General features: G+C 41.7%; 1 protein-coding gene across 1 annotated transcript in view; it reads left to right on the top strand.

Annotated features, from left to right (window-relative positions):
* MAP3K19 (mitogen-activated protein kinase kinase kinase 19) overlaps positions 1 to 22,554 on the top strand; it is a 36,817-nt gene extending 14,263 nt beyond the window's left edge. The window contains 13 exon segments of the mRNA XM_012531500.2: positions 9,149 to 9,192; positions 10,865 to 11,154; positions 11,156 to 11,206; positions 11,208 to 11,351; positions 11,353 to 11,789; positions 11,792 to 12,451; positions 12,669 to 12,881; positions 12,884 to 12,943; positions 12,946 to 13,049; positions 13,051 to 13,488; positions 16,303 to 16,452; positions 17,186 to 17,883; positions 22,488 to 22,554. Coding sequence (XP_012386954.2) covers positions 9,149 to 9,192; positions 10,865 to 11,154; positions 11,156 to 11,206; positions 11,208 to 11,351; positions 11,353 to 11,789; positions 11,792 to 12,451; positions 12,669 to 12,881; positions 12,884 to 12,943; positions 12,946 to 13,049; positions 13,051 to 13,488; positions 16,303 to 16,452; positions 17,186 to 17,883; positions 22,488 to 22,554 — 3,356 coding nt within the window.
* Positions 22,555 to 25,365: the final 2,811 nt, after the last annotated feature.

Below are 25,365 nucleotides of genomic sequence, written 5' to 3'. Positions count from 1 at the left end.
AAAATATTCTGGGTAAAAAAAAAAAAACCTGGGTTTATTAGTCCTCAATGATTGTAAAAGTACAGTCATTCTTAAGAACGTGTTCACATGAATACACTGCCCAGTTTTCTAATTTCCACGGCAAAATACTAACTGTACCTAGCCTTTACTAGAACATCATTTTCACTGACAGTTTAGTTATTAGGAAAGTATGCTGTATGTTTTTCTTACTCCAACTTGTCAGCTAAGTGTTTGCCCTCAAGGATGACTATAAAACTGGTATGAAAGACACCCATATCCCTGTGCTATGTGGCTGCTTCCCACTAGCTATCTATTTTACATTTGGTAGTGTATATATGTCCATATCACTCTCTCACTTTGTCCCAGCTTACCCTTCCCCCTCCCCGTGTCCTCAAGTCCATTCTCTAGTAGGTCTGCGTCTTTATTCCCATCTTGCCCCTAGGTTCTTCATGATCAGTTTTTAATTTTTGTTGTGTTTTGTTTTGTTTTTTAGATTCCATACATATGTGTTAGTGTACAGTATTTATTTTTCTCTTTCTGACTTACTTCACTCTGTATGACAGACTCTAGGTCCATCCACCTCACTACAAATAACTCAATTTCTTTTCTTTTTATGGCTGAGTAATATTCCATTGTATATATGTGCCACATCTTCTTTATCCATTCATCCAATGATGGACACTTAGATTGTTTCCATCTCCGGGCTATTGTAAATAGAGCTGCAATGAACATTGTGGTACATGACTCTTTTTGAATTATGGTTTTCTCAGGGTATATGCCCAGTAGTGGCATTGCTCGGTCATATGGTAGTTCTATTTTTAGTTTTTTAAGGAACCTCCATACTGTTCTCCATAGTGGCTGTAACAATTTACATTCCCACTAACAGTGCAAGAGTGTTCCCTTTTCTCCACACCCTCTCCAGCATTTATTGTTTCTAGATTTTTTGTTGATGGACATTCTGACTGGTGTGAGATGATATCTCATTGTAGTTTTGATTTGCCTTTCTCTAATGATTAGTGATGTTGTGCATTCTTTCATGTGTTTGTCGGCAATCTGTATATCTTCTTTGGAGAAATGTCTATTTAGGTCTTCTGCCCATTTTTGGATTGGGTTGTTTGTTTTTTTGTTATTGAGCTGCATGAGCTGCTTGTAAATTTTGGAGATTAATCTTTTGTCAGTTGCTTCATTTGCAAATATTTTCTCCCATTCTGAGGATTGTCTTTTGGTCTTGTTTATGGTTTCCTTTGCTGTGCAAAAGCTTTGAAGTTTCATTAGGTCCCATTTGTTTATTCTTGTTTTTATTTCCATTTCTCTAGAAGGTGGGTCAAAAAGGATCTTGCTGTGATTTATGTCACAGAGTGTTCTGCCTATGTTTTTCTCTAAGAGTTTGATAGTGTCTGGCCTTACATTTAGCTCTTTAATCCATTTTGAGTTTATTTTTGTGTATGATGTTAGGGAGTGTTCTAATTTCATTCTTTTACATGTAGCTGTCCAGTTTTCCCAGCACCACTTGCTGAAGAGGCTGTCTTTTCTCCATTGTATATTCTTGCTTCCTTTACCAAAGATAAGGTGACCATATGTGCATGGGTTTATCTCTGGGCTTTCAATCCTGGTCCACTGATCTATATTTCTGTTTTTGTGCTGGTACCATACTGTCTTGATTACTGTAGTTTTATAGTATAGTCTGAAGTCAGGGAGCCTGATTCCTCCAGCTCCGTTTTTCTTTCTCAAGATTGCTTTGGCTACAGGGTCTTTTGTGTTTCCATACAAATTGTGAAATTGTTTGTTCTAGTTCTGTGAAAAATGCCAGTGGTTGTTTGATAGGGATTGCAATGAATCTGTAGATTGCTTTGTGTAGTATAGTCATTTTCACAATGTTGATTCTTCCAATCCAAGAACATGGTATATCTCTCTGTCTACTTGTATCATCTTTAATTTCTTTCATCAGTGTCTTATAATTTATTTTCATGTTTTTGAATTTCTTTTAATTTTTCATATGTTCATTTCATATAGTCTTTCACTTTGATTACATATTACAAAAGTTTCAGCCCACAATGCAATGGAAAATTTTAAAAGCATTCTTCACCAAAGATAGTTTGAGAAGCACTGGGCCTTTGGAGAATGGTCAAAGGCCTTTGGTCAACACCTTTGGAGAAGTACAAGGATGCACCCCCTACGTCTCCCCTTTGCCCCTCTGATTTCTCTGCTTGAGGAAACAGGGAATGGGAAAACTAAAGTGTGAGGGGCAGAGGGCATATGAGGTGGGGAGCAACTCAGAGGACAGGGAGGTCTTGTGCTTTCAGGAATACAGCCATTCCACACAGCAGCACCGTTTGGAAGTAGTCCTCCAAACTTTCTAGTGATGTTGGGCTGGGCTGAGAACTGGAGACCCAGAAGACATGGGGAATGACTTTTAAATCAAACCGTTTCTCCTGCCTTTTAGTCAGATAACCTCAGTGCATCAGGAATGGGTACCAGCACATTCTGTTTCACTTCCAATTAAATTGAGATGGTAGGCTCCAGGACAAATATGGTGACCAGGCAGCCTTTACTCCTGAAGAAAGAGGAACATTACCAGTAGCTCTGCAATGTGAACTTGGGCTTTTTTTTGCCAAGACCTTGCTTAGAACCGAACATCTCCAAGTCTGTAGCCAGAGAAGATGTTCCTCACTTTCTGAAGGGGCAGCCGAGAAAATCTGAAGGTGAGTTCATTTAATTACACAGTTATTCCTTTATTCTTTCGTCCATAAATATTTCTTTACTGACCTTTTTCTTCAGCGTTTGAAAATCTTTACAGGGAACTCATATTTGGTTTATTTTTATCTATGGGAGTTTGGGGGGCCTCCTGAGGATGCTTTCCTCCAAGATTTGAGTTAGCTGTTCTATCTAGCCCAAGACTTATTTACCAGATAGCACACTGGTGCCAGTGTTTCCCCTTAGGACGTTGCTCTCATTGATGTCTGCTTACCACTGTCCGAAACCAAGTGGCCTAAACCACCAGGGCAAACCTATTGTCCAAAATTTTGCATTTATTGGCTTATTGCAATGAGAGATATCGCACAGCAGAGGAAATGTGAAGCATTTCACCAAAAAAAGGGAAAAAAATAGAATTATTTTTATAGGATTTGGGTGCAAGGGTAGAGCTCAAATGAAATTTAAATGACGCAGTGGTGTTTTAAAAAATTTTTTTAATTTTAAATTTATTGTGGTACAATGTACATCACATTAAATTTACTATTTTAACCATTTTAAAGTTACGGTTTAGTGGAATTAAATACATTTACATTGTTGCACAACCATTGCCACTATGCATCCCCAGAACTTTTTCATCTTGCAAAACTGAAGATCTATACCCATTCAACTTTAACTCTCGTTTCTACTTTCCCCCCGTACCCCTGGTAGCCACTGTTCTACTTTGTGTCTCTATGAATTTGACTATTCTATGTCCCCCATATAAGTGAAATCATACAACATTTGTCCTTTTCTGTCTGGCTGATTTCATTTAACATGATGTTGAAGCCGAGTTTCAATAGGCTGTGTATAAAAGTGTTAACATCAGGTCTGGACTGTGATGTAGACCCAGGGTCTTCTTCCTTGAAATCCAGAAATCTCACTCCCAGTTGTCTACAGCCTCTCTTCGGCCTCCTCTCTTGCCACTCTTCCTCAGCAGGTGCTAAACATAAGCATAACCAAACGCCTTCTGTTCCCAGAACAAATATGTGAATATTTGCACATGTTGTTTTTCTCTGCCGGAACATTAAGCCATCCTTCAGCTCTCCCCTTAGAAACCCCCTCCTATCGGAAGTCTTCCTGAATGTCCCCAAGACTGGGGGAGTCACCAGGCCTTTGGACTCCCATAGGATCCTGACCTTGTCTGCAACATAACACCCATCATGCTGAATTGTCACTGCCTTTTTTTGTGCTGGTCTTCACCAGATGACAAAGGCAAAAACCATCGCACCTCTGCACACCTCGCTCCAGATCTGACACATAACTATTTTAAAATGTATATTGAATTAATAACAATGGCAGTCACCATTTATTGAGTGCCTATTACCGCAAGGCACAAATATTCACTGATATAGGTGATATTAGCATGCTTGTTTTAGAAATGAGGAAAGTGAGCCTCAGAAGGTTAAGTGCATGCCCAGGTCACATTAACTAAGGGGTTACACAGGCTGGGTTCAAACCTGGACCCCCTGTCTTTGAAGCCAACGTGCTTAAGCACTATGTCATGTGTGTTCAGAGCTCACATCGCCCATTTGAGCCCCACTTTAGTTATGAGGGAAAAAAAGGAGAAACATGTAGTCTTGTGGTGGAGGTGAATTTAGAGAAAAGGGAGGGCAGTTGGTTCAGGTACAAACTGGAGGAAGGATGGATGGAGAGATTGAATTGGATATCATGGAAATATCCTCTTCTCCTGGCCAAACCACAGAAAGTCTTGAAGACGTAATCAAAGTAGCACATTCAAACAAGAACAAACTGGGTTAGGTCGGTATTCTGTGATGGGATCTGCTCCATTGGTGTTATGATCTTGTCTGAAGAAGTCAGCTGGGTTTACCAGGCTGGTGTTTGTTCCCTTTTTAAAAATATTTTTGTTTAAATGCAATCTTAAATTTTAGACAATCAATATATATGTCGATTAAGAAAAATTCAGAAAAGACAGGTGAGCAAAAATAAAAGGAAATAAGAAGTACAAATACTGTTTCAAGACCATTTCTTCTAGAATGTAATTCCACTTTTCTAAATAACATGTTTATAACTACATTGCTTGATTGCTTAATTTAGGCATTATCTATTAGGGTTTAACAATTTTATATTACTCTGTACACACACAGGCAACCTTCGAAATCTTTGTGCTTTAAAAAAATTAATATTCAATGTCTCCCTTATTATGACTAGGTAAAATACCATTCACAGCTGAGCCCCAGGGTGTGCTATGATTACATTGCTTTTCTTTTGAGACATTCTATTTATCCCGGCTTTAACACTCGCCTCATTTCACCATTTGCTTACTTTCTGTATATCTGTCACTAAGTCATCCCCATCCTGTCTGATGGACCTGTGAAACGCACCTCAATACAGCAACTGCACACCAGGTAATCCATTGGTTTCTTTTGTTTTCTAAGACGTTGCTCCTGGAATGCTCTGCCCTCCTGTTTCACTCTGTGTTACTTGGTCTTTGGACCTCCTGACCAGCTGTCTCTTTGGGAGTTCCTCACCATTATCCTGGAAATGCCCTTGGCTACCCTCTGTGTTGAACCCCTGTGTACTGGGTACACGGTTTCCTCTCTCTTGATTAATGCATTCACTTTAGGAAGGTAAATTTTCCTGTAGCTTCCTGAAGAAGGTACATGAATGATATTAACGGTAGTTTTTCATTGTCTCTATTTCCTCTGAGCTCTCTTCTTTCTTTCTGTTTTGTTCTGTGTATTTTCATTGTTAGAGGCTATTCCCATATATCAGTTGATCCTTGGCGATTATTTGTATTTAAGAGGGGGAGACTAAAAAGTGCCAGAGGCTCAAAAGGGCTTGTGGAATGGACAGAGACCTGGTGGTTGGGTGACGGATTCCCCTAGTGTCAGGATGCGTAGGTAGGCTTTTCTCTCAGCTAGTTTGCCCGAGGGAAGGAGAATCCAAGCTCCTGCCCGTAGGTTATAAGGCTGGAGCTTCACATGTCAATGTGGAGGCTTTCATTTATCCTCACATTTTCAGTCCAGCACCCCTTTTCTGCTCTCAGCTGTACCTAGCTCCTTCGCATCTTTGTTTCAAGCTCTTCAGAGAATAAACTTCCAGCCAGGAATGGAGAAGAGCAACTCCTGACAAGTGGGGCAGGACACAGGACAGGGAATCTGGAACCAACTCCTTGTACAGAGTTTGAAGCAACCCCTTGTTTCAGACTCACCTGCAACCCCACCCTCAGAGGTACCTGGTATCTTTAATTCCTGCTCCTTTCTGGGGTTATTATTTCTTGTTGAGTTCTACCCTCTGCAGGCATTGAGCAGAACAGAGAAAGCTGACTACTAAACTGGTTATTATTCATCCATACAGTTTTTTTAAAAAATAAATTTATTTATTTATGGTTGTGTTGGGTCTTCGTTGCTGCGAGCGGGCTGTCTCTAGTTGTGGTGAGCAGGGGCTACTCTTCGTTGCGGTGCACGGGCTTCTCCTTGCGGTGGCTTCTCTTGTTACGGAGCATGGGCTCTAGGCGCACGGGCTTCAGTAGTTGTGGTACGTGGGCTCAGTAGCTGTGGCTTGTGGGCTTTAGAGTACAGGTTCAGTAGTTGAGGTGCATGGGCTTAGTTGCTCCACGGCATGTGGGATCTTCCCGGACCAGGGCTCGAACCCGTGTCCCCTGCATTGGCAGGCGGATTCTCAACCACTACGCCACCAAGGAAGTTCATCCATACAGTTTTCACCTTCCAAAATTTTGTTGATGTCGTGCATGTGTGGTTTTACCCTCTAGGTTTTTGCTGTTCTTTTTCTTTACCTTTTATTTTTATTTTTTTTTGTTTGGCTGCATGGCTTGCGGGATCTTAGTTCCCAGACCAGGGATCGAAGCCGGGCCCTGGCAGTGAAAGCACTGAGTCCTAACCACTGGACTGTCAGGGAATTCCCTTCTTTACCTTTTTAAAAAATTAGTCTACCATCATTTTAGTGAGGTTTGTGGAGAGAGTGGAGAAAAGCTTGTACATTCAATCTTTTAACTGGAATTCTATACACATTTAAAAAGGCTTTCAATATATATTACCACATTACCTACTGGAAAGATCTTACCTCTACATTCTCACCAGAAATGCTTAAGAGTGCCTTTATATCTCACGTCATTCCTTATCAATACTTGACATTACTCATCTAAATATTTATAATACCCTATTTTTTTAAACTCAGGGTGTTATACATAAGCACCCAACTATAAATCATATTCAGTTATATTTCTAGTATTAACTTGTAATATCTTTTCAACAGAAAATCTCAACCTCTAGCATACAACCTCAACGAGGGCAAGAATTTTGTCTTTGTTGTTCACAATTATATTGCCATCTTCTGGGACAGTGTTGGCTACTCAGTAGGCACTCAGTGAATATTGGTTAAATAAATGGATAAAGAATTGGGGTGGGGCTTCCCTGGTGGCACAGTGGTTGAGAGTCCGCCTGCCGATGCAGGGGACACGGGTTCGTGCCCCGGTCCGGGAGGATCCCACATGCCACGGAGTGGCTGGGCCCATGAGCCATGGCCGCTGAGCCTGTGCGTCCGGAGCCTGTGCTCCTCAGCGGGAGAGGCCACAACAGTGAGAGGCCCGCCTACCGCAAAGAAAAAAAAAAAAGAATTGGGGTGGTGCTCTGGCCAGCTGTGGCTAAGGGGAATGCCCGCATCCCCCTCCTATTGGAATCCTCTTCTTAGGTGACCATTTTTCACCTGAGAATGGCTTCTACCTGTGGTACATCTCAGAGAGGTCTTGTTAAGTGAAATTTCAAAATGGCAGCCTGTGGCCAAAAAGGATCTACAGGCATATTTTGTTCGGCCTTCAAAGTATTTTAAAAAGGAATGGGAAGGAGATTTCACATAAAGTCTCCAGCTCTCTGGCTTCTCTTGGCAATTGGAAGATCCAGCAGTGCTGGACTACCCATCTGGAATGGACAACACCAACTAGACTGGGGAATGGATATCCCTGTAATTGGGGCACATAATTTCAGTTCACCACTGTCCCTACTTACCCCACTTCATTCATTTATGTGCCTACTTTGACCCTGAACACATTGGAGCTTTTGGCTTCAGCTTTAACCCATGATGGTGAGTGGGGTTTACCCCACTTACCAAAGTGGTTTACCCCACTTACCAAAACATTCTGATGTTTTGGTAAGAAGAAAACAGTGTCTGGGTTTTACCCTACCTAGTAAATCTCATCTCGCCCTTCCCCGCACTCCTTCAGAATTTATGATCTATCCCATGTTTGAGTTCGAACAACGGATGGGAGACAATTATACATAAATACTCTCACATTTCTGCAAAGTCTGGGTTTTCTGAGCAAAAAGCACTAGGAGATTGGGTTGAAAGATGACTGAATGGCAAACATGCCTTGGAAGTTAGAGATAAGCTATTGCTCCAGAAAGACTGAAGCTGGCTTTGCCAAGAGCTATTTACTTACTTAATAGGGTAAAAAACAAACAGACAAAACCCAGAGACACATTTCCCCCTTCTCCTGGAGACACTTGCTTACATTTCATAGTGAAGGTCTCTCTTTCTCAGAAGGGGAAGATGGGTTGAACTGCCAGAACTCTATACATAAGCTCTGAGTCTCATAATTTCAGGGTCTCCTCCTACGGTGCAGCCTCACTACCGGTGCAGGTAAGCACCTGGTTCTCATTTGTGTCAACCTGTGGGAAATTGGGCTGCAGGGAACTGGCACTAGGATGCCCTGTGGGTGATAAGTGCTCTGCTTTCTGATCCAGAGGTCATGTGCTTCCAAAAGGAATATAAATAAAAATAAATAAATATCACTATATATATGCAAATGTTATAAATATAAAACAGAGATATATACATATATATAACATATATATATATATATAAAAAACAACATTGTATATAAAACAACAACCCTCTTCAGTGGCAGTAGTTTTGTGTAATCATTCTGTACCCACTGCCATGTGGATTACACCTGGAAAAATTCTTCATTTTGACAACATTTCCTCAAACCTCAGCACCAAGATGACTCCATCGCCATCGCCTGGCTTAAGGCCGACTGTGTTCACTCTACTACTAAGAATATCTGATAATAATAATAATAATTTTGGGGACTTCCCTGGTGGCGCAGTGGTTAAGAATCGCCTGCCAATGCAGCAGACAAGGGTTCGAGCCCTGGTCCTGGAAGATCCCACATGCTGCGGAGCAACTAAGCCTGTGCACCACAACTACTGAGCCCATGTGTCACAACTACTGAAGCCTGCGCTCCTAGAGCCCGTGCTCCACAACAAGAGAAGCCACTGCAATGAGAAGCCTGAGCACTGCAACAAAGAGTAGCCCCTGCTCACCACAACTAGAGAAAGGAAGAAAGCAAGGAAGACCCAATGCAGCCAGAAATAAATAAATAAATTTATCTTTTTTAAAAAAAACTTATAAAAAATAATAATTTTTCTTGTTACAGTGTTTTCCTCTTCTAATATGAAGTATAGTAGCCGGAGAATTGAGGTAAGAGTAGTGTGAGCATTTTTGACTTAAGGATTAACCAAAGCATCTTGTTAGAGACAAATCCTATCAAAGAACTCAGAGCCCAGGGCTTCCCTGGAGGCACAGTGGTTTAGAGTCTGCCTGCTGATGCAGGGGACACGGGTTCGTGCCCCAGTCCGGGAAGATCCCACATGCTGTGGAGCGGCTGGGCCCGTGAGCCATGGCCGCTGAGCCTGCGCGTCCGGAGCCTGTGCTCCGCAACGGGAGAGGCCACATCAGTGAGAGGTCCACATATCGCAAAAAAAAAAACAAAAAACTCAGAGCCCAAATCCTCAGCATATATCTTGGAAAAACCACAACTCACATACAGTTTATAGAGGAGCTAATTTCTGGGAAAATTATATCTTGACACGTATATTTCTTTTCTGGGGTGTTTCCCGTTGTCCACATAACGAAGTGAGTAGCTCTTTTGGACATATTTAATTTTTCTTCTTTTAAAATATTGAGAAATGAGGTAATTCTTTTTCCATTGGTAGAAAGATTTTCCTAGTTGTCTCATTTGTAAGGAAAGCGTTTGGAAAGAGCCTTGCAATTCTCTCAACTGACTCTTCTGTATTCTGTGAGCCTTTGAGAAAATGCATAGGTACTGCTTAGTGTTGAAAAAAGGACTTCATTGGCCTAAAAAGTAAATAAATGAAATAATGGCTGTTACTGCAGAGGTGTTTAAGCACTGGGAGAATCTGTATTTTGAGAGATGGAAGAAAGTCATCTAGGTAATGAAACTAGGGGATTATACTGCATCTCACCTGTTTCTAATGCCTGTTTCTAGTGTCAGTTTCCTTTTCCTGTCTTCTTACACACAGGTGGCAACAGAATGAAAATTAAACATAAAGCTCTCAATTACCACTCGTGATCTATGCCTATAAATATTCTGATATAATTAGTTATCAAATCTCTATACCCGGAGGGTGGGGTGGGGGGGGGGAAGGCCACAGTGAAAACTGTAAAGTTAGAGCTTATAGCTTAACCAACCAAAAAGCTGAATATTATATATTGGGTTACACTGACCTCTAGAGGTTGATAATAATATAAACTTGCTTAATTTGAAAATAGTTGGAGGGCCAAGGAGAATTAAAACCCATTTAGGGAGCTAACTCTCAAGTGTATAGTGAGGCATGTTTATAAGCCACTCTCAACAAAACAATTCAGCCAAATAATGAGGAACAGTTGTGTTCTGAATACAAATTCTGGGTTGGTTTGCAACCTAATGATCACTATTACAGTAAATGTAACAGCAATTTTAAGCTGTTCTAAGGGGGAATTTTAAAAATCTTAGATCAATTCTATGGAAAGTAAATAGAAAAGAAAATGAAATAAAACAGAAAGTAAACAGAAAAGAGAATAGAAATTTTAAAAAACTTAAAAGTTCTATTGTTTACAATGTAGGGCCTTTATTTTAAACATATAACCATGAATCTTTACATATGTTAACATTGGTTTTTAAAGGTATTGTCTTACCTTGGTTCTTAAAAAACACCAGGCATAAGATTTTAGTTTTTAAAACTGTGATCTCCAGGATAACTTTGTACTTTAAAGGACTTCCTAAAGAGAATCTTGAAATTTCTTCAGATTACTTTGTTAATATGATATGCGTATGTGTTTCTGCATTCATTCTTTTTCTCTTTCCTTTTAGTTCCCTCAGCCACCATTGTCACCCTTGCCTGTGAGATCCTGTCTTCTTACTATACCCCCAAATCAAAAGGATCAGAAAGAGAGAGAAAGAAATATTCCAAGCTTCATATCTTTCATACCTAAGCTCTCAGAGCCTGTTAGTCGATCTGATGAGTTTAGACCATCAAACAAGCAGAAGGAAGCACCGTTCAAGGTGTTAGAGGATCAGACTCTCAGGTCATTTGATAGCTCTGTCTGGTCCAGAAACATGTGCTCTTTTTGGAAGGCTCACCATCACAGACAACACCTGGAGACAGGAGAGTAGGAAATCCAAGGAAACAGAGTGATGTGTCAACATTGAAATCTCACTTTGAAAAAGGACAGTCTTTGGTGTCCTTTGAGAATTTCAAGGAAGGCAATTTTCCTACAGATAGGGAAGTGGATGTTGACTGCCATGGTGCTGAAGTGAGAAGAGCAGAAGAGAACACTCAATCTCTTTCATCAGGAAAGACACTATGAACAAGATTCAGAAGCTGGGTATATCAAACCAGTCAAGTTCCAAGAAGCCCTGCATTCAGAAATAACTCTAAGCCAGGATGAAGGGACTAGAAATGATAAAGCGGATTCAAAAACTGCTTCAGCACATAAAGGGGAAGTAATTGAGCCAAATCATATTTCAGAAGAGTATACTGTTCTTAAAAGTTTGTCCAATATAGTTCCTCATGACCCCATTGAAAAGCTCCCAGAAGATCACAGAAGCATGGAGACAAACATAAAAATATCAGTAGCAGAGGCAACCAAACCAGAAACGAACGGGATGGTGCCTCTTATCCACATCATTTTCCCTGGAGATGAAACTCCCAAGGAACCAGCAATAACTAAACCAAGCCTCCAAAAAAGAAAGGACATCCTTCATAACAACAGTAGCTTCAACATACTTGCAGACCAAGAAACGACAGGCATAAAATGAAAACCCATAGAAATAAGTTGGATTCAAAGACCAAGGCCAGTAACAGGACACCTCAGAATTTCATGGTTTCCATTGAAAGTTCCATGAAGCCTACCATGCACAAAACCAGCATAAAAACTCAAGTTTTTCCTGCTCTGGGGCTTGTGGACCCCAGACCTCGGCAATCACCCAAGTTTCAAAAGAGAATGCCACAGATAGAAAACAAGCAATCCACTTACCGGGCTTTGAAACCTAAAAAGCAATCATTCCCTTGCATCTGTAAAAATCCAGGAATAAAAACGTCTTCTGTTCCTCTCTCTGCTCAACCAACAGAGCCAAGACTAAATTACTTAGATCTGAAGTACAGTGACATGTTCAAAGAAATCAGTTCAACTGCAAATGGACGTGGAATCTACGAAACGTTCAGGACTCCTATTTATCGTCAGATGCGAGAGGCTGAACAGCATGAAAACAAATATTTCCGAGAGATATGCTCAGCTCCATCGGGCAGATGTATCACCAATAAATGTCGATCTTCACACAGCGAGAGGACCAGCAAGAGCCGAACCAGACTCTCTCAGAAAAGACCACATATTAAACCCCCAAAGTCTTCTCTTGGCATTAAACAAAAGCACAAAAGTTTCATTTCTAAAGAAAAGCGTTGGGGCTTTCCTGGTGGCGCAGTGGTTGAGAGTCCGCCTGCAGATGCAGGGGACGCGGGTTCGTGCCCCGGTCCGGGAGGATCCCACATGCCGCGGGGCGGCTGGGCCCGTGAGCCATGGCCGCTGAGCCTGAGCGTCCGGAGCCTGTGCTCCGCAACGGGAGGGGCCCCGGGAGTGAGAGGCCCGCGTACCGCAAAAAAAAAAAGAAAAAAAAGAAAAGTGTTGCCAGCCTGTAAGTAGCAATGACACTGAAAATGGTGATGGTATTTCAGAACCAGAATAGCAGATAAAGTCTTCAAGAAATGATTTTCTATCTTCCAAAGATGAAGCTCTGCCCATGAACATGGTTCAGACTCATGAGCAGTCCACCGAACAGAATGAATTCCTTCCTGTCTCAGATTTGTCCATTGTGGAGGAAGTCTTGATGAAGGAGACATTTCTAGCAATCAGATACTTGCCACGAGTCTCAGAGAGCTGCATGAACTCCAAGAGCAAATCACCAAACCCCATTTGTCCTTTCAGAAAACAGCTGGGCACTGCCCAGTGAGAAGAGTTCCAGCAAGCATGTACTGCAAGAAAAGCAGACTGTAGTATCTCCTGGTGAAACTAATTGCCAATCCAATTTTAACTAACGATGTAGAGTTTGATAGTGTTTCAGATAAGTCTAAAACACTTATGAGTTTCTCTTTCCAAGAGAAACAAGAAAGTGCATCTTCTCAAGCATATCAACATTGGGCACATTCTTTGGATCATGATAGTTTGGCTAATAAGTCAATTCCATGTCAAACATTTGGAAAAACTTTAAATGATGCAGATTCAATTTCCCAAGAAATTCTAGACCCTGTAAAGAATGAAGAATCTCCAGATGAACTGTTAGGTTGTCTTGCTGCAGAACTACTAGCTCTTGATGAGAAAGATGACAACTCTTGCCAAATAATGGCAGATGAAACAGATCCTGAAAGCCGAAATCTTGCCCTCAGTAAGAGAGGAAATACCATGCAAGAATTAGGCGGAGAGGCAACTGTCAAAATACAGGTGGGTATAATTACAATCAGAGATTCGTTGGGGCGGGAAGGGATCTCAGAGACAATCTGTTTCAAACCCCTTATTTTCAAATGAGGAATCAGTAACCCTAAACAATTAAATAGTTTCATCAAGATCTCATTGTTTGGTTGCAAGTTTGGAATCCAGATCCCCTGACTCTCGTGCTAAGACGTTTTCATTATGTTGCCTTACTTCTAGAATTTAGCTAGCCTGACACTGCAATGGAATCACTTTGGTTACATTAATATAGCAAAGCTACTTATTGAAATAGGTAGATATTATATTCAGTGATGATGTTTTCAATCAACAAGTAACAGCAGGGAGGTAATTATGGGTAAAGCATTACTCTAAGTGGTGTGTGAGATAGAAAGAAATTAACACAGCCCCCGAAGTAGCTCACCATCTAGTTCCAAAAGACCATATGAAAACATGAAAAGCTCATTTCTCAAAGATTCCCTGCACCTGAGCATTTGTTCCCAAATGGTTTACTTTAACACAAAAATATTATTGATGCCTCCTGTGTTTTTGGTATTGGGATAAGAACTGAAGACATGGTCGGGTACAAGACTTAGCCATTGCTCTCAGGGAAGCATAAACAACAATCCTGAACACATTTTTTAAAAATTTGTTTGGCACTGGAGTGGGGCGGTGAGAAGAATATCAGCAGGTAGTAAGGTTACGTTTGTTTTAGTTTTCACTGAAGTATATGAGCCTTCTGTTCTACTAAATCTTTTTTTTTTTTTCAGTACGCGGGCCTCTCACTGTTGCGGCGCACAGGCTCCGGACGCGCAGGCTCAGCGGCCATGGCTCACGGGCCCAGCCGCTCCGCTGCATGTGGGATCTTCCCAGACCCGGGCACGAACCCGTGTCCCCTGTATCGGCAGGTGGACTCTCAACCACTGCCCCACCAGGGAAGCCCCTGTTCTACTAAATTTTAAAGACAAACAGTAGGTTTAGCTGAAACATTATTTACTGTACACTAACTCAGGTTATATCACACTCTTTCAGGATCAGGAATCATTATTTTAAATAACTGATCAGAAGAATACACAAGGTAAATAATTATACCATAGCTAAGTTTACTGAGAACTTACCACATATGAGTGAGACACATCATACTGTCTCCTTTCTGTACTTCATAACAGCTCCATGAGATCAATACTAAAGGTAATAACAAGTCCCCATTTTGCAGACGAGGAAACTGAGGTTTAGAAAGGCACGCAGGTAGTGAGTGGTGGGGACAGCCCCACACTCTTAATTACTACACAGTGGGAATATTCCTGGTTGTAAAAGGCCAGCTTCACCCTCATGGTGAGCCTGGTCTTGGCTGGGACGTGGGCAGTGATTCACAGAGGCTGCCAGGCTTGGCTGGGAGTTGGGGGTACGTGTGTGCATGCCTGTGTGTCTGAGATGGGTCCACCAGCCTGCCATTTCACATTCAAGAAAAGCTAACAAGCTAGTAAATACAATCAGCCCATAACCCTACCCTGCAATCACAGAGTCAAAAGCTGACCTTTTGTGATCTTTTCATCTCTAAGCAATCCTTAAATTTCAGTTTGGATAGAAACATGAGAGGCTGGGGAGGAGGAACACAAATGGCCCTCAGGAGGCACCCGTGCTCATTCCTGAGGAAGGAAATCCTGTGCAATGTCTTACTCTTTTTTTAAAAAAATAAATTTTATTTATTTATTTGGCTGTGTTGGGTCTTCGTTGCTGCACGTGGGCTTTCTCTAGTTGTGGCGAGCGGGGCCCACTCTTCTTCGTGGTGCGCAGGCCTCTCACTGTCACGGCATCTCTTGCTGCAGAGCACAGGTTCCAGATGCGCAGGCTCAGTAGTTGTGGCTCACGGGCCCAGTTGCTCCGCGGCATGTGGGATCTTCCCAGACCAGGGCTCGAACCTGTGTCCCCTGCATTGGCAGGCAGATTCTCAACCACTGTGCCACCAGGGAAGCCCTGTCTTATTCTTAAGGACTGTCACCGTGCCTCTACATCACCATCATCATTTATTTTTAAGAACTCATAGAGGAGATCAAGACAAAGTAGTTTTGGTCCTAATCAAACAATTGGTAAACATGGTCTAAGCTCTACAGAAATATACTTGTTTCCTGACTTCCAGGGGAAGGCCTTTCAAAGTCTACTGTGGATGCACATCTCTTGAGGGTCATGCTGAAATGTAGACACTGATTTGGTATGTCTGAGGCCTGAGATTCTGAAAGTCTAACAGCTGGTCTGTAGGTTCTCCTTTGAGTAGCAAGGGTCTAGAGGACCATGGATGTTTAGTCTACTGCAGCTGGTCTTGACCATTAGACTTGCTTGCATGGCTGTGCATGGGTGAATGTATGTGCATGTATGTGTAAGAGAGACAGTATCTATCTGTGTGTATATTTGTGTGTAAATGTGTATGTGTATGGAAGTGTAGGCATATGTGCTTACCTGTGTGTATATTTGAGTGTATGCGTACGTTGCGGAAATAGAACAAAGGTTGTTTATTCAGAGCTCACTATAGCAAAGGAGTCAACCACCATCACTTGTGTTTGGCCGAGACTCAAAAGCAGGCAAGGAGTAGGAAAGCTTTTTAGTGGAAAAAAGGCTTCAGGTGTGCCCTGATTGGAGGCTGTCGTCCTGGGGAAGCTGTAGGTCGGCTAACTAGAAGGGGCCTCCCACGTGATTGGTTAGGGGTGCATATTTGGCCTTCTCTGGTTGGTCCTAAGTTAGAAGAAAGGAAGACCTTACTCTCCACCCTTTCTCTCCGTCCCAAGGACTCAGAACGTAATGATGACTTTTCTTTGTGTCTCATTCTCCCAGAGATACAGTAATGGCTTTGGGGTATGTGACAAAGAGGAGAGATTTTTCAACTCACATGAAAAGAAGACATTTTCTGAAAACAGTTTAAAGTATGAAGAACCTATCCTGTGGACCAAGGGTGAGACCCTTGGGAAGGGAGCCTACGGCACAGTAAGTGAAACACGAAACATGTTGAAATAAAAAGTCTCCACTCCTGCTCGACTCCTCCCTCTTCCCTAATCTTCCTGAGTGCCCTCCCCACCCCGTATACTCTTTTACTTAGAAGTCTTTCAGTTGGAAGTAATAGGAAACCCAGCCTAAATTGGCTTGAGGAAAAGGATGTCCACAGCTTTATGTAACTGAAGGATTTGAAGTAGGACTGGCTCTGGGCACAGCTGGTTTCAGGGGTCAAACAATGTCCTTGGGGATCTGGCCTCTCTGTGTCTCCTTCTGGCTCTGGTTCTCAGGCTCCACGGGGTAGTACAATGGCCATTGTATTTCAAGCCTCTAATTCTCTGAGGTCCAAGTCCTGTGGGAAAGAAGTCTCTTTGTTCAACAGTTCAAGTTATGTTACCAGAAGTTGGAAGGATCATTGCTGAGTGGCAAAAACAAAAGATGTTCCTTACATTTTGTGAATTGCATAAAAGATCATCTAAATTCCCAGCACTTTAGATAGTATTTACACAGATTGGTAAAGAGAAGACTGAACCCAAGCCATTATGATACACATTCACTATGCTACTTATTTATCCCCATCTTGGCTCCAGTGAAACATTCAATTTGCTTAAGTACTTTGCATTTAGGTAGGGATGTATCAGCTTAGAGAAAGACAAGTGTTTGGGAGGCATTTTGTGAACAAGTGTCATCATTTACATTTAATAATAAGGCATTGGTTTGCTTCTAGGTATATTGTCGTCTTGCTTGCCAAGGACAGCTAATAGCTGTAGAACAGGTGGCTTTGGATACCTCTGATAAGTTAACTACTGAAAAAGAATATAGGAAACTGCAGGAATAAGTAGATTTGCTCAAAGCACTGAAACATGTCAACACTGTGGCCTATTTGGGGACATGCTTCGAGGAGAACGTTGTAAGCATTTTCATGGAGTTTGTTCCTGGTGGCTCAATCTCTAGTATTATAAACCATTTTGGGCCATTGCCTGAGATGGTGTTCTGTAAATATACAAAACAAATTCTGCAAGGTGTTGCTTATCTCCATGAGAACTGTGTGGTGCATCGAGATATCAAAGGAAATAATATTATGCTTATGCCAACTGGAAAAATAAAGCTGATTGACCTTGGCTGTGTCAAGTGTTTGGCCTGGGCTGGCTTAAATGGTACCCACAGTGACATGCTGAAGTCCATGCATGGGACTCCGTATTGGATGGCTCCGGAAGTCATCAATGACTCTGGCTATGGATGGAAGTCAGACGTCTGGAGCATTGGCTGCACTGTGTTTGAGATGGCCACAGGGAAGCCCCCACTAGCTTCCATGGACAGGATGGCAGCCATGTTTTACATTGGCGCACACCGAGGGCTGATGCCTCCTTTACCAGAACACTTCTCAGAAAACGCAGCAGACTTCGTGCGTGTGTGCCTCACCGGGTAAGAAAGTGAAAGCAGGAGGAGGATAAATCCCCAGAGATTCCAAGCAGCTGACGTTTCCCCTGCAATTTATGGCCCATTATAAGCTCTGCTTGGGTTATGAAATCAAGCAGGGAGTGATTTTGTGCTGAAAAGAATCATGATTGGCCATATTGGGTGATTGTGTTCCTTGTTGTACCAGGGTATGGGGGTAATGCTTCAAGTGGGAAGTGCCTCAATGAAATGTCTTATCAGGTCCAGACAATACTTCCTCAAGTCAATGGGTGTGCAAAAATTGCTAAGGATCTACTTATTTACCAATGAGACATCTTCCCAGGGACTAGCCATGGTGAAATGACATCACCAATGCTTTAGCCTCCCTTCCCTCTCGGGGAACCAGTGTTCTCATTCCTTCCTAAAACCAGCTCTCAGGAGAGTATATGAGAAATTCATTCGTATCAAGGGAATGATAGGAACTGATTGATTGATGATTGACAGAGTTAATGTATTGTTTCCCCAGAAACACTTGCATTTAAAGCGAGAGGAAGCATTTTGAGCCAAAGGAACAAATCTCTAATTGGAGTGTTTCAAGCATCAAATGGGTAGTGTTTGGGGAAGCAGAAAAGCCCCAGAAGGTTGCCTGTTTTCTCCTGTCCTGAGGCTTCCTGGTACTTATGGAATAAAGTTCTGTGTAAAATGTTAGAACTGTAGGGAGCTTAGAGATTACTCATTTGTGTGGTTTTCTAACTTTTCTTAACCAGGCACTCTCTGCTCATATGAAACCTAATTCAAAGAATAAAAGATAAAGGCAGAGAGATGGCTCTGGTTAAAGCGTGTATATGTATATGCGTGTATGTGTACGGTGGAGGAGAGCTAAAGAGTAGGGTAGGGGTGCTCAAGCCTACGTACCTGGCCTCTACGATGATGTAGAACAGCCTAAAATCCACCCACCTAGTGAGGCTCAAAATTCAGTTGCATGTGCAGAATGAGGAAGGTCTGAAACAAACAAAATTTCTTGCCTTTCAAGGAAGTATGCTTTCTTATTGCTAGATGAAAAACTCTAGTGCCCCAGCTTTCAGCAAACATATATGGCAACCTCCAGCTCCCTGAATGGGTTAATTTTATCTTTCTCAGTTAACCTCCAGAACCCACAGGCCTCCCTGTCTGCCGATGAGTGTGTCTCTTTTAGACTGTCTCCCTCTCCCAGCATGTCCTGGTTGATTTCAGGGGATCACATAGGTCAGGGCAGCAACGCATACTCCAGGGTTGCAGTTCTGGGCACCCCTACATGCAGAGATGCCGTAAGCGTTCCAGCATGGATTTTGCGGACAGAGCTCCAGGCACAGAGCTGCCCCCCCAGCCCCCCCACCAAAAAAATAAACGCCTCACAAAAGGGACATAAAGGTATTAGGAATATCATATAGACCAGTACTAGTCTTGGAGATTGGTCTTAGCTCTTAAACATACTGCAGTTGCTTTGTTCTGAATTGAACAATTATCTATTATTGATCCACAGAAAGTGCTTGCTATTCTCATTTTCTTTCTAGTTCTCATTACACACACACACACACACACACACACACACACACACACACACGGCTTTAAAGAGAAAGGGTGGAATATTTTTTTCTGGCTCTCCTTTTGAACCATTGCTTCATAAACTAAGCAATACACAACTCACACCAGTAGTAATCAATTAACAGTGTTGTTGTGAAGGGTAAGGGAAATGGTGTATGTAAATTGCTTAGCACAGCTTGGGGTATGTAATTAGGGCTCAACAGTTAATAACCCTTTGGGAGAATACTAATACACCTTACCTAATGAGTGTCATATTGCAAGCCTGCAATTCTATGCCAGAGACCCTAAGGACTCTAGAATCTTGCCTGTTGTCTATGACAATAACTTCTTGGAGGTGTGGATAGTCATAAATAAAGGGGTAAGGCACTCTTAAAGATTCAGAAGTAGAGATGATCAGGTAAAAATCAGGAACAAGGACTGAACAGAAATCAATCTGGGGAAGCAGTAAGAAGCATGGCTGGGGGTACTCCTATGGGCAGGTCTCAGAAGTTCTGGGAAGTCAGGCCAAGGAGTTTAACTTTGTTGAGATAGGCAGTGAAGACCAGAGGACTGCAAAGGATTTGGGGTAGAGAATGCCATGAAGAAAAAGGTCTTTGGCGAGGCAGGTCAGACAGCAGATTCAGTAGAGGGACCTCAAATGGAGGCCATTCTGGAATCCAGAGTTTGGGTTTTGATGGTGATGGAAGCAGTGGGAGTGTAAAGAAGATTCCAAAATATCTGTATTTCAGGGACTTCCCTGGTGGTCCAGTGGGTAAGACTCCATGCTCCCAACGCAGGGGGCCCGGGTTTTGATCCCTCATCAGGTAACTAGATCCCACATGCATGCCGCAACTAAGAGTCCACATGCTGCAACTAAGACCTGGCACAGGCTAAATAAATAAACATTAAAAAAATATATATCAGTATTTCAGAGGAAGGTGAATCAGGACTTGGTGATAGAGTATGATAGGATCTCATGGTTTTGAACGTGGATAATGGAAGAAGTAATAGAAAGTTGTGAAAGAGGAACAGCGGAGGAAGTTGAAGGAAACATTTGAAGCTGTGGAATTGTTGCTCAGGAAAGCAGTGAACATTGGAAGTGCATATTTGAAAATCATAAGGTTGGTAGCTATAATCATGAAAAAATTAGAGGGCTGAGGAAAATGTTTTTGAAAGTGCTCATGGGAGAAGATAACAAAATATGCATAGAATTAAGTCCAGTACACAACTGGAAAAAAGGGAAGGAGGGGAGTTGCCACAGTGTGGGAGAAGAACAAAGAGGACAGTTTCTCTTAAGTAGAGACTGTTTCAGAGAAAAGGGGGTAGTGAAATACTTCAAATGCTACAGAGATGACAAGGAGGGTGAGCTCATTAAATTTGGTAAGGAGAAGGTCATGGTTAGTTTTAAAAGAGCAATTTCTATAGAGAAGAGTAGGCCAAATGGTAAGGATTTAGGTTAGTGAATGTTGAAAAAGAAATCTTCAGGTTTGACCAACTTAGAGAAATTTGGCAGGAATAGAAGAAATAGGATGGCAGCTAGAAATGGTAGTCATTTAAGGATTTTTTGAAGAGAAAAGAGATTTCTGCATATTTTGAAGGCAGGAGAAAGAGCCTCCAGAAGGGGAGAGGTTTTTTATTTTAGAATGATTTTTGGTCACTTGCTTTTTTTTTTTTTTTGCGGTACGCGGGCCTCTCACTGTTGTGGCCCCTCCCGTCGCGGAGCACAGGCTCCGGACGCGCAGGCTCAGCGGCCATGGCTCACGGGCCCAGCTGCTCCGCGGCATGTGGGATCTTCCCGGACCGGGGCACGAACCCGTGTCCCCTGCATCGGCAGGCGGACTCTCAACCACTGCGCCACCAGGGAAGCCCGGTCACTTGCTTTTTAACGTATTTTATTTCCATTTTTACCTGGTCATGTGCTTCCAAAATGATCAAGATAGCCAGTTTAACGAAAAGAATGCCTTTGGAATAGGTCACTGCAGATAACCAGTGACTGGTTCATTAGTTCATTGACTAGTTCATTGGCAAAAGCTTTTTGATTTCTTGAGGGGGAATAAACCTAAGCCATAATAGTACTAATTAAGTAACTGCCTCCCTTTATGCTCATCCAAGGGTGCCCCAAATGGGATTATTCAAATTAATCACCAAAACATATTTAAATGTCTACTTCTTAAAGGTTTTTCAATCCTGGATATCTCTAAATTTAAAAAATAAATTTCATGCTAACTAAAAGTGCATTAAACTGTACATCTAAAAGCGTGAATTTTACTGTGTATAGATTACACCCCAAACAAATTGAGCGAAAGTACAATGGAAAAGGAGGGACTGGTTTTGAATCATAATAGGTACTAATTTTTGAATTATTAGTATGTGACACTGTTTCAAAGTTGTATATGCATTTTTAAACATTCTCCCAATGGGGACTTCCCTGGTGGTCCAGTGGCTAAGACTCCCTGCTCCCAATGCAGGGGGCCCAGGTTCGATCCTTGGTCAGGGAACTAGGGAACTCCACATGCTGCAACTAAAAAGATCCCTTGTGCCGCAACTAAGACCCAGTGCAGACCAAAAAAAAAAAAAATTTTTTTAAAATTCATTATTAAAAAAAAATTCTCTCAATGAATTGGGATCGACATATACACACTACTATATATAAAATAGATAACTAATAAGGACCTCATGTATAGTACAGGGAACTCTTCTCAATACTCTGTTATGACCCACATGGGAAAAGAATTTTAAAAAGAGTGGATATATGAATATAATTGATTCACTTTGCTGTACAGCAGAAACTAACACAACATTGTAAATCAACTATACTGCAATAAAAATTTTAAAAAACACTCTCCCAGTGAGTTAGGTGTTATTGTTATCCCCATTTTACTGATGAGGAAAGAGAGTCCCTCACCTAAGATCACACAGTTAAAATCTGGAGGCTGGACTCAATCCAAATCTGTTTGACTGGCAGAGGCTGTACTTCCATTGTTAAAGTTGGCATTTTGAGTCAACTGAATCTAGTTGGCAGGCACGATACTGGGTGCTGTTTACTCTGTGTTTTTTCCCCTTCTTAGGGATCAGCATGAGACACCTTCTGCTGTCCAGCTCCTGAAGCACTCCTTCTGGAAGAGAAGTCATTGAACATACATCAGGACTTCCTTCCCAGCTCCACTATAGATTACTCCGTTACTGCTTCATTGCGGAAATGATGGCTAAGGGACCCTTGTTTTCCTACTGGAAAGTCAATCTAACCCAATTTAACCAGATCCTGCAGTGGCACTAACTGAAAAGTTTGTTACAGGTTAGCCTTCTCAAGCTTCAGGCACAATTACCCATATACATAAGAAAATTGTCTTAAAGAGTTAACAACAGAAAACCTATTCCAGTGTTTATAGTTTTGATTATCCAGTAACTACAATCTCTCTTGCTTTATATGATATTTCCTTTTATTTTTGGCCTGTCAATTTTAATGTCATTAAATTGTAGAAACAAGAATAAAATGTATTTTCTTGCTTGATGGGTAGACATTTAATTCTTACAAAGGAGAGTAGAGGAAGGTGAGAAGGTAAAAGGAGTAGAAAGACGCTAGATTCAGTTTACTTAGGCAGCAACCTTAACGCTGCAGACTATAGGGGCCTCAAAATTAACAGGAAGAGCTAAGGGCCTTGGCGTTTCATTACCAGAGGGTCCCCTAACTCCTCAGAAGTCTCCACCTACAAGAAATTGGGCTCTTCAAGGTGTTTCCATAAACCTCAGTCTCTGTGACTGGTTGTGTTTTGAGGTCTTCATGTATTTACAGCGTGAATTAGAACATTACTGCATCGAGAACCAGCTAAACCTAAGGCAGCTGGTGGGATAAAAGCTCACTGATCTGTTAAGCAGAGACTGGGTGAGCACATAAACTTTTCCAGGGCACTTTTGCTCACTTCACCTGAAGGAAGGACACCCCTGCTAAGGTCACTCTTCACTTTCATTCCCAGAACATTGGAAAACCTTGCAAAAATGAACAGGGACAAGTTGTCAGTTATTACAAGATCTTAAGTTGGTGGACTGAGCATTTTTGGTAAGGTTTCGGTTGCTGTGACTCCACTCATCTAAATTTCACTGACACCTGTTGTCTTAAGCTAGGTCTACAGATTTTGTTTTACTAGCTACTGTCATTTGAACATAGCACAACTACAAACTAACTTTAGGTGAATTCCAACACCAGTTGTCTGTCAGACTTTGTCAAAATCAAGCTGCTACTTCAGAAGTTTTTGAAATAAATGTGAAATGCAGTCCAGCTGAGATAAAAGCTTTTACTTTGGCCAACATGTTTAGAAGGGTCTTTGCGGGTGTACCTTCCTTCTCTCTCTCCAGTTTGCAGAGTTCTTCCCTTATATTTGATAAAAATTTAAGGGATATGTCCCTTATTTTACTTACTTGTATATCAACATAACACCATTTTAAGTAGGGTTTAGTTTTTTAATCTTAGTAGGGATTTCAGCATTCTTTAAAATCTGAATGATTGTATCTGATTTCGGAGCAATTACCTATTTACATTCAACCCTATTAAACCCTATGAGGCAAGGGCAGGGACTAAGACATATTTATACTGTGTATACAGATCACAGTAATGGACACAGGAAGTTGCTGTTAACAAACCTACCCCTCTTCTACTGATATAGAAAAATACTGAACACTAATTTCACAGAACCTTCAAAACCTGTATGTTTTTAATAGGCAAGGCTTGATATTAACAGCTTTCTGTTGTTCTGTCATTCACTGTGTCTATCATTGCCCAGGTATCTTCCTTTAGGAGGCAGAGGTCCTAAAAGGAGACTGAGAGGGAAGAAAGGTGTGGGCTGGGAGGGCTAGCATTCCTTGAGCTCTTAATGGAGAAAGGCCTATTATTTAATTCTGGCTGTTGCTTGGGTCGGTAGTAGTCTCATTCTATTAATGCACAATGAGGCTCAGAGGTACTTAACTTTCTCAAGGTCAAGTTGGGACTGCCACCCAGATTTGTCTGACTTTAGAGCCTTCTCCCTGCTGCTTCCCAGATTTGTAGTTTATAAATGAAATCAGTTACAGTTTTAAGTTTTACGCAAACAAAACTCCATAGATGCTGATAAACAAATTCACCAGTCCAGTGACTTTGATGACTTTAACGCTGTCAAAAGCTTTTCCTTTTTCACTTAGCAGCAACATTGCCTTCCCTTCTATGACTATCTTCCCTTCTCACCATGACCACCACCCCAGTTTTCAATCACATTCAGAAGCGCATTTCATTTCATACTGAATGGGTCTCAAGCTCAACCAAAGTAAATTTAACTCCCCAAGTAAAATCCTGACAGTAGTTCCAGCTCTAGAGCGTCTCCTTAACTTTAACCTACTTTAGCCCACTGGACGTTCCTCAGTGTCTGAATGAGAGTTGCCGTTGTGGAAAAGAGCGAGCTCTGGATTACAGGGTTGGGGAGTGCACAGGATTCCACTTACTTGCTTTACCCACTCTCTCCTGCTTGACAACAGCAGTCCTGGGCCTTTAGTGTACTGAGTAGCTCCAAGATAAAAACTCAATCTGTTCAATGAGCATCAAAAGCCTCCATCACGTACCAGGCCATCTTTATTCCTCATACTTGCTGTACCTGCAAGTATTCAGTTTAAGGCAGCTATATAATAAAGCAACTTGCATTTAAAAACAGCTTTTGATTTGAAAGTACTGGCTGTAGGCAGTCTGCATCTTCATGGAACGTTAACAAGAAGAGTTGTTGTGTATGGCACTGTGCTGTGAAAAGCTGAAATAGCAAACAGTCCTGAGGAAAAGCTGTGGCACTTTGTCTCACTGTTATGACTTCTCAAACTTGTGAAAAATCATGGCTGAATTTGTCTCTAAAGCACTTGCTCCTATGGATTATGACTTGAAAGACCAAAAAAAACTGATCTTGGGTATATGCCTGGACATTTGTAAGGTCT

The sequence above is a fragment of the Orcinus orca genome, chromosome 7, assembly GCF_937001465.1.
Source record: "Orcinus orca chromosome 7, mOrcOrc1.1, whole genome shotgun sequence".
NCBI lineage: Eukaryota > Metazoa > Chordata > Mammalia > Artiodactyla > Delphinidae > Orcinus > Orcinus orca.
This window is presented reverse-complemented; position numbering and strand designations above follow the sequence as displayed.